Genomic DNA, 10,097 nt, shown 5'->3' on the forward strand with positions numbered 1-10,097 from the left:
GGCCCCATGTTTGTGGTGTGATAATCTTGGTGCTACCTATCTATCTGCTAATCATGTGTTTCATGCAAGGACAAAACACATAGAGATAGATTTTCACTTTGTCAGAGAAAGGGTTGCTAACAAGCAACTTGACATTCGGTTTGTGCACTCTAGAGATCAAGTTGCTGACGGGTTTACCAAGGCTTTGCCCACACGGAGTTTTGAAGACTTCAAGCATAATCTCAACTTTATGAAGTTGTGATTAAGGGAGGGTGTTAAACACGCATTGTAGAGATATATATAGGGATAGATGTTTAAGTAGTTTCGGTTGACATATCCTCACATATCCTCTGTAACCGAACTCTCCTTCCTTTATCCCTTCTTCTCCAAGTTTGTAACCCCAACAACTTCATGTATGCGCTGTTATTCAGGGAGGTGCGCCCCTGCCATATAAACACGCAACGCGTCCCTCTAACGAGGCAAGACGCTTCCCGCATATCGCACACAAGATATGAGGCTATCCTAGATGATTATTATTCCGTGAACCGGAGCTCTGAGTTGATGCTGATTTAGTCCTTTTACATGATTTGATTGACAGAAAGTTTCTTCTGCTTGAGCTGTATGACTGACAGAAAGTTGTTGATTACTGGGTTGTGTGTGGCAATTCAGAGAAACGGTGTTATAACAATGATGGAAACTGGGGCTGCGGCCCTCTTTCTCTGAAATTCTAGCTAATTTTGGCATTACGGAATTCAACACATGGCCTTGCATTGGATAAAACTACTGGCCCAAACACACACATTGTCAGTTTGCATCAACTGATGGATGAAAACTACAGATAGTGTCCAAGCAGCTAGCCACATTCTCAGTTAAAGCTTACTGCACACACATAAAGTACAGACTACATAATAGTACTTGTCTTTGCCTAATAGATAGATGACCAAACTTAAGAAAACATTCCTGCTGCAGCATCAAGTTTGTCTCTGGTTCCATTGCTAGGTACTTGTCTTCAATTCCTGCTGCAGCATCAAGTTAGTCTCTGGCTCCATTGCTAGGGCTTCTCTGGATTCATGCATCCTAAAGCTCCAACCAGCAGGATCGATGCCGGCTTCCCTTTCACCTGATCAAACCAAGGTTTTAATTTATATCAGATATGTGGCCAAGCACCAGGGTTTACTATATCACGGACTTTATTTCCGCGCATAGTATAGCAGCTAAGTTTATTTTTGTCTGAATCATAATGCTATTAAACAAACTACACAAGAGTTTCAGTTAGTAGATACTACTGTTCTGCTTAACACGCTGCTAGTTTGATATTGCTGGAATTGAGGGAATACCAAGACATTAAGCACAGCATGTACCTAACAGAATGAAGCGGGAAAATGTACCTAACATTGTCTCTCTTCCTCTGCTGTTGTTGTCTCTGCTTCTTGTTCCCTGCTTTCATCCCCTGAGCCTGTTGCAGATACTTCATCGTTCTCCTCTACATCCACCGGGCCGACTAAACATATAAAGGATGGAAACAGCAGGAGGAAATGATTATGACAACTTAGTGGACATAGCAACCAAATGAACAAATTAAGATGTAGGAGAAGTTGTGTTGGTTCACCTCCTGATTTGGATGACATGGTGGTCAAGAAGTATTGCGACAGCATATCCCTTGCCCAGACAGCGTCCTCATTTTGTAACTGGCGCACTTCCTCACAGTAGTCCCAATCCTCAGATGTAGACCTCGGCATGGCTGCATCATCCTCCATATCTATGACTATGTTGTGCAGCATGCAGCAGGCACGGATTATCTTAACTACACTGTCGGGATTGACCGGCCACCACGTCTCTTCTTGCAGGTACTTCCATGTGCCTTTGAACCTAGCCATCGCCTTCAACGCACAGGTTGTCGTTGCAGAGTGTCTCCGATTGAACTCCACCTTGGAATCTGAGAGGTCTTCTTCCTGGTAAGGTGTGAATAGCCATGGGAGAAGAGGGTATCCTTCATCGCCAATTATGTATTCCCCAATTTCTGATCCATCTACTGATACCTTCAGCTTGTTGCCATTCAGCCAAATGCCCATCTTAGCCCACTCGAAGATTTCAGAATCCTGCAAAAGGGTCGACTGGTTCATGCTATCTACCTTGTACTTCATGAACCTCATTCCTGGATCAACCACGACTTGCATCTGAGTGCTCTGTTTCTTCTCATGGTCGCACTTTGCTACAAATGGGACATGAGTTGTGCATATAACACCACAACAGTTATGCATATTGTGGATCTTGCCAAACATGGATTTGATCTTATCCGTTGCTCTGGACCCTAGCCAGCGCCAGAAATTTTCTCGCTTGAGCAAGTTAGCAACAAACCTCTCAGTTACCAACAAGATGGTTGACTCGTTAACACCAGAAGAAGATCCTATGATCTCTGTTGGCTCACTAGATTGCAACCTTTTCAGAGCAACGGCTACCCAATCTTCTAAAGACAGTACCCTCCCGTCAACAAAGGTGTACCTGTTCATATCTTTCATTGATGGCCCCATCACCAAACTGCAGATGTAGCTAAAGGTTTTTCTTGTCATTTTGAAGACAGACTCAAATCTCTGTGTGTCCTCAAAAGAAGTTAAGGTTCCTGCATTAGAAGAAAACGTAAAAGTGGTTATGGGATCCATGACTTGCAAGGCCAGAGCTCAACTAACAGAGCTAAAATAGTGAGATCCAGAATTCACAGAAACAAGTACGAACAACATAAACTTAGCAAATGATGGACTCTGGAAAAATCAGAAAGTAGCATTGGCCAACAGTTTATCCCTTACAAAATGATAAAAGCCGATCAATCTATTACTCCGGTAAAATAATACATCTATGTTGACATTACTAACATATTATTTTTGTCCTACTTTAGAAGGGTGTATTCAAAAGGAATAGTTGGGAATATATTCAAACTCCAACATACTGATCGAAGGTAGAAAACGAAGGGAATAGTTCAAATAACTAGCATAGATAGACAAATTAAGATGAACCACGAATGCTAATTTACCTTTGGACACGAATGAGACGCTGACATTTGTCTCCAAGCTGTAGGGTTTAGCTGTGTAGAAAACATACCATTTCCTTGAATTATCTCCTTGACTTGCATACGTCTTGACATGTTCAACATGGCTGAACTTGTCCCACTCAGGGCCAGATTTTCCCACAGCTATGGAAGCTAGCAGCGCTGGGCTGCAGTATAGCTCCAACTGCCTTGGGTTTATACCTCCCATGTATTCTGGGATTGTTTCCATGTTGTTATCCGAGAGAAAGAGCCTCTGGAGCAGAGGAACACCTTCCACCGCCTTCATCTTTTGGCAGTATTTGATGGTAAGCTTCTGCAGTCTTGGAAGATTAGCGATCATCTCCAGGTCAAGGACTTGATCCAGATCCAGCTCAACCAGAGAGGGAAAGTTCTCTAGAGAGATGAGACCCTGGACATGGTATATGGACAATTTATTCAAAGCCCTTGCCTGGGAGGCAAGTCCAGGAGGAAGACACTTCAATTTGCAGCGGCTTAGCATAAGACGCTGCAAGACAGGAAAGGCTCGCACTTGCTCCTCCCACTCCCACTCCTCCCATTCCACCATCCCTATTAAATAGAACTCATGCAATCTTGGAAATGCTGCCACCATCTGGGAAGGACGAGGACTGTGCTGATGGTAGGGCTGCATGAATTCTGGTCCAACACGCTTGATGGCTGGAGCACTGAAGATCTTAATGAACTCCAAATAGGGGAGCTGACACATGCCATCAGGAAGCTGTGTGCAGCAAGCCAGGTCTTGAATGAACAGAATCCTCAAGTTCTTGAGGGGCATAACTGATGAAGACATCATCCACCTTGGGAGCCATCGGCCAAAGTATCCACCGATCTCAAGATATTCTAACCTGGGCGGAGGGCAGAGCTCATCAAACACCTGCTCGATTCGTTGGCTATCTTCAAATTTAATCAGTCCATCGTTTCCCAGTTTACTACTACAACCTAAGAATAGCTTGGCAAGATGAACCTTCTTGCCAAGCTTTGCCTTTGCTGCGGACAAGGAAGCAGTTACCTTCTCTAATCTATTTATTCCAAGATCTTTGAGCCGAGAAAGAGGACCCAATTCTTCCAAACTGCAGCAATCACCATCCTCATGGGCCGGAAAACCACGTACTATCCTCAAGTTTGTTAAAACACTGAACCCCATAGGTATGTCAGTTATATTTGTTCCCCTGAAGTCGAGATACCTTAGCTGCTCTAACATTACAATGCTATGTGGAACTTGCACAATTTCTTTGCATCCTTTAAGGCTAATGTACTGCAAGAATTTCATCTTTCCAATGCAATCTGGTAGACTGGGAATATCCGTTTCTTCTAAGGACAAATACCTCAAGTGCTTGAGTTTATGTAAAGATTCAAGCAATGCTACAAGATGTGCAGATTTTATATCAAAAGTACGTAGGCATGGAAAATGAACCAAAGAATCACCAGGCTTCATATTTATGTGGCCAACTGATATTAGTGTTCTCAATGTCTGTTGTGCTTGTAAGGAACTCCAGTCTATCCCATCTGATTCTGATGCTTGGCTTTCTAGAGATAACCGAAGAATTTTTTGTTCTTTAAGCTTGCTAACAAAACTAGTTTCTCCACTGTGGGCTGCTAGTGCCTCATCTCTAGCCACAAATTGACCAAACGAGCGAACAACATCATGTATGTTGCACGCAACTTGATCCGTGTACTCTGTGCTTGGCTCTATCAGGTTCCTCAATATCAACTCCTTATAGTACTCCCTTCCTAATTCTTCCAAGTCTTCTGAGCTGTGAAGAAATCCTTCACTGATCCACATGCCAATGATGTTATGCCGAAAGAACAATGCAGTTTTAGGGAGAAGGCAGTAGTACAAAAAGCATTGTTTGATACAAGGCGGCAAATCTTCATAGCTTAAATGTACTGCATGGTTTAACTCTTCAGGCATTTCAGATACCGACCATATGGAGTCATGCAGAACCATCTCCCACGCATGATATTTTTTGTCTTTCTGACACAAGAGTCCTCCCATTACTTTCACAGCAAGAGGCAAACCATCACATTTTGCTATAATTTGCAACCCAATGTCCTTGAGAATATCAATTTCACGCGCATCTGCCTCACTTGAGACTACCTGTAAATAAGATTAAGCCAATGAAGTCCATAAGAAGCAGTTTGCCTTACAAGAATAATAGTCAACAATGAGCTCGTGAAAGAAAAGGACCAGTTAGTGTACTACCTAAACTGAATTGTCAAGTGAAGGAACTGATAAGTGAGACGTTGATGTGAGTCGAAATACCATAACATCAAACATCAAACATGCACCATAACATGATGATGAGTTTTTACTTTCTTTTTAACCGGAATTCTTTATATGTTTATCATCTATAGCACTAACTAAATTATAGCCTTAATTGTGTGGAGAAATATTGCATGGCACTGAAGGGTTTCATCTATTTTTGAATTTAATTTTATGTATGTCTTTTACAATCTACATTTCCAAATAAGCATGATTTTTCTAAGGAACCCCATAATGTAATTTACAATATTATTAATTCAATACGAATCAAAATTTTGTATCCATGAAGGCACCTCGGTGTTGGATTGTACACACATTCTCCCAACAAATTGTTGTTCATATTGATTTTTGTTCAGCTCATTAACTTTTTTCTAACTAAAAGCGAATCATGTTATGTTCTGAGCAATATATTATTTGAACATTTTTTTTTCAAGATTAGCGGATCTTCTGTTCTAGCTGATTAACGATTTTCAGTAAATTTGTTTACAATAGATTAGCGGGTCTTTTGTTGGGATACCGTTGTTGAGAGGGGATTTAGACGGATGGTTTGGTGCAGTGGTAGAGGTGTTAGAGTTAGGGCGGGGCAATATCGTCGCCGACCATGGGTGGGGGTAAGACAACTAGTGGGCTGGTACTGGACGGCGGCAGCGAGTAGCCCCTGTGGTTAGGATCTGCGGAGGACGAGATAGGGGAGGGTGAGACCACCATGATTTGACGGCACGACAACGCCGCTAGTACATTTGCGGTGGATGAGAAGGTGGGGATGGTGAAAGATGGGAATAGTACCGAGGCAGGAGATGGCTTGGTGGGTGACCTCCTTCCTCCGTGTACGATTTGGATGTCGAGATCACGGAAGCGACCAGCAATAGGGTTGGGCTCCAGTATTACTAACATATCAATTATTGTTTGTTTATTGACTCCTCCAGCTGAACACAACTGAATCTTGGCCAAAGGCCGAGAATGGAAACAATACCACCTTGCTAGTTTCTTGCATTTCTACTTTACATCGTAATTAACAATTTTGCTTGGAATTGCATTTCAGGTGGCGACTATATAAATTTCAAAATTAACATTCCAAAAATTAAAATAATCTCTTAAAGAGAGATGGTAGCCCAGATTTTGGAAGGAAACAAGGTAACTTAATGCTCTTGTTAGAGCTTGTGTGGATCAGAGGATGAGAGAGTTTAGGGACGAGACTAATCTTTGTTAGTAGCTTGAGATTAACATACAAAGCTTTAGCTCCTGTTATAGTGGGGACTCCAAACTCCATACTAGATGCAGTACAATTCAAGGATCGATGCACTAGGGCCCTCTTGTTCCGACGCCAACTACTGACAAGCTGCAGGCTATCCTACTGATGGCTTGGGCTAGTGCCTGCTATAGTGTGTTCCCGAGGTGACAGCTCTTGTGAGTAAAAGGTAAAGAACAATATGGGAATTTCACTCACACACTTAATTCTTGTGCTCAACTCTAAAGGTACATCTCTTTCAGAACAGAGGTCATGCGACTGTTTTCAATTTACCATGAAAAATGATACATGTGGGAGTATATGAGCATGAGGTCTAGTGTTGTGGTAGTGAGGTTGTCCAGTTTTATCAACCCATAATGAATTCGATGGCTAGGCTTAAAGTATCGTTCCTTTTTTACTCAGAGCACACCCATGTGGTTTTGCATTTGTGTGGTGGCATAATTATAGTGTCCATGTCTTGAATGTACCATTTTGTAACCTCAAAAGTAAAGAGTGCACCAAATTATTAGGAAAAACACCAATGCGGTACCATAGTTATCGCAATGCCTTGGAAGAAAATCTAAGGTGACATCATACAAAAGCTAGAATGACGGTACAACTTATTAAGTGGAACTGGCTAAGATACAAATCTCTGAAAACTATGCCTTGGGAAAATTTTATATAGACACCCATCATGCAATAAGAGTCAACCCACTATGAATAGCCTTGCTATCTCTACTCAAAATTAAGCATGGAGCTAGTAATTGATGAAGATACATGGAGTTTAGTTACAAACCTGTTTCTTGAGCAATAACCAGGCATCCTCCTCCTCCAACTTGTCGACATGGTGGTATGGAAGCACAGCTTTCATCCCTCGAGCTACTCTTTCATCTCTAGTAGTGACAAGGACTCGGCTACCTCGAGCCACGACATTAGCCAAGGGTGCTTTAAGCACATCATCCCATGCTTCATGGTTCCAAACATCATCTAGCACCAGGAATAGCTTTTTCCCTTTCAAGGTAGTGGCAAGGATTGGCTGAAGCACAGCCAACGCCTTTTCACCACCATGTACTCCCCCGGCTTGTGTGATGATTGTCCTGAGCAACTCAACCTTGTCGAAGTCCTTATTGATGCTCAACCATATCATCTTCTCGAACTCCGAATTCAAGGCTTCATCATTAAAGACCTTCTGGGCAAGAGTGGTCTTGCCGATTCCGCCGACACCAACAACAGCGACCAGCATGATGTTGGTGTTGCCCTCCTTTTCACTCAGCATAATCTCAACCAGCTTTCTTGTGTCTTGTTCGATCTTCTCTCCGACTACACCTGACCGGTCAAACACCCCTGATGTCTCGCGTCTCTTATTTCCAGAATGAGAGGCTTGCACCTTGCTGCTACGATCCTCATAGGAACCAAGAGGGATGAAGCTAAAAGCAGCGCTTCGCTCCTTGATGATGCTGAGCCTCTTGTTGAGCGCCTTGATACGGGTGCCGATGTCGTGGGCATGGGAGGGATTCCGCATGCAGAAGAGCAAGGGGTTGAAGCACCCCACATCTTTAGTGGACAGACCCTGCTCCATGGCCTTGAGCTGGCAGAGGTCGAGGATGTCGGCAGCTTCATACATGGCACGCTTGAGCTCGGCCACCCACTCTTGCACTCTGTTGTCAGTGATATTTCTCCTATCAGCGTCGGCAAGGAAGTTCTTGAGGTCCTTAAGCTTAACGTCCATCTTCTCGATCTCGTCTGTGACTCCTAGCAGCATGTGCACCTCTCCGCTCACCATCTCGGTGAGCATATTTTGCACGTAGGATGCAAAAGCATCCAGGACCATCGCCATTTTTGCTGCTTTTTGCTGTAACAAAGATGAACCAACATATCATCTCCACCATTCGTTGTAGCTAATCAAGATTTCCAGAAAAAAAAGACAGGGAAGGGCTGCACTAGAATGCTAACATGAATACATGGTGAACAATTTATAAGCATGAGAAACAACAGAAATAGGCAAACTTGAGGCACCTTTATCGATTGATGTAAGCAAAGCCAGCTAAACAGAGGGGATCCAATATTAACTTCAAGATGGATGGATGTTGGGTCCTGCTGCTCGTACTGGTGAAGATCTAAAACGGATTGAGCACTGCGTATATAAGCCAAAGGGAAATTAGCTCTCCAAACGTAAAAAATGTAGGCAGATAAAGATAACCCTGAGCTTGGTAAGAGATTTACCTGCAATAGGGAGCATGAGCTGAGCGTAGATCGAGAAGCCTTTGCTTGCAGCGATTGCTCTAAAGAAAAGCGCACAAATCGCCGCATGCACCAAGTGACCAGGGAGCCATGGCTGCTTGTCGTGGAAATCGCTTGAGCAAACACGTCCTCTTGCACCCTAGAGATGGGTAGAGAAATATTTATGGTTAATTTTTCCTAATGATGCAGAACGGCTTGCTAGCAGAGATGGACCTGTGTTCCCTTCAAAAGAAGAGATGGGCCTGTATTGGGAGGCAGTAGTATGCAGAGTTCACTGGGAGGAAGATGCCTTTGCATTTTACCATTTTTACTAAGTAGCAGTTGGGTGGGTTATCATCTAGATTCGCGCTAAAGCCGACATGGACTGGTAATAGCTCGATATTTAACAGTCATCCAATGTTAATTAACCTTAATTCACCTCTAGATCCAAGCTAAAGTCGACATCGACCGGCCATAGCTCGAGATTCAACAATCATCAAGAGTTAATTAACTTCAACCCACCTCTAGATCCACGCTGCCTAATGTTAACGATGTTGCAGTACATGTAGTGGTTGCTGTTCTTTTTGCTAATGAAGTTAAAGTACTCATCTAGATCCACGCCTGCGGCGGCCAGGAATCTTTGCTCGCCCCACGCATATGCATGTGTGAAAGCCACTCCAGACAACAACGTAGTACGCATTTTGAATGGATTGATTGGCTTTTGAGTAACGGAGCAGGTAGAGGACTCGGAATCGATTTCACACGTCGGGGGTGGGTGTCGATGCGAACCAACAATAAATAAATGAATAAAAACAAATGGAGAAGCCCAGTTGCGAGTTGGTGCTGCTCGGTGCTCACCTTGCGCTTGCCGCCGTCGCCGTTGCTTCTCCCGGAGGCGGCTGCAACAGCCTCCTTGTGCTGCGCACCCCATGAATCCGGAGGAGGAGACGGAAGAGGAGGAAGCGGCGAGCGGAAGGGGAGGGGCTGGGGCTGGGGCTTGGGCGAGGAAGCTGGAGCTGGAGAGGATGCGGGGAGGAGCCATCGGATGTGGAGCGCCGGCGGCGGCAGAGCAGATGGGGATGGGGATGTGGCGCCGATTTCACTTCGTTTCAGACTTTCATCAGTCCAAAAGAGAAGAAGGTTTTCTCCCAAAAAAGAATCAGGTTGATAATAAAAGTACATATTTTTATTTCGCTCAACTTTTATTTTAGTCCTTATTAAACTATCGAACTTGCTAAATTAGTCCCGGGACGTGTATATGTTTGGTTTCGGGGGCATTTGATCTTTTTCGAACACAGTACAGACGCGAGCGCTCATACATACACGCGGGCACACACGGACATTTG

At 43.7% G+C, this 10,097-nt stretch overlaps 1 protein-coding gene across 3 annotated transcripts; it reads right to left on the minus strand.

Annotated features, from left to right (window-relative positions):
* Positions 1-727: 727 nt before the first annotated feature.
* Positions 728-9,866, minus strand: LOC125515203 (putative disease resistance protein RGA3). Of its 3 annotated transcripts, none has more exons than XM_048680640.1 (8): positions 9,610-9,866; positions 8,755-8,911; positions 8,548-8,665; positions 7,328-8,383; positions 3,008-5,138; positions 1,589-2,599; positions 1,368-1,480; positions 728-1,099 (listed from the first exon to the last, which is right to left on the minus strand). In XM_048680640.1, exons 4-7 carry the CDS (start codon positions 8,366-8,368, stop codon positions 1,368-1,370), a joined length of 4,296 nt encoding a protein of 1,431 aa, XP_048536597.1. In that variant the 5' UTR covers positions 8,369-8,383; positions 8,548-8,665; positions 8,755-8,911; positions 9,610-9,866; the 3' UTR covers positions 728-1,099. The 3 variants fall into 3 exon arrangements, with proteins under 3 accessions (XP_048536597.1, XP_048536599.1, XP_048536598.1); XM_048680642.1 differs by having other exon boundaries at positions 1,341-1,480; XM_048680641.1 differs by lacking the exon at positions 9,610-9,866 and having other exon boundaries at positions 8,755-9,091.
* Positions 9,867-10,097: the final 231 nt, after the last annotated feature.

This window comes from Triticum urartu, chromosome 6 (genome assembly GCF_003073215.2).
Source record: "Triticum urartu cultivar G1812 chromosome 6, Tu2.1, whole genome shotgun sequence".
In the NCBI taxonomy this organism is placed as follows: domain Eukaryota; kingdom Viridiplantae; phylum Streptophyta; class Magnoliopsida; order Poales; family Poaceae; genus Triticum; species Triticum urartu.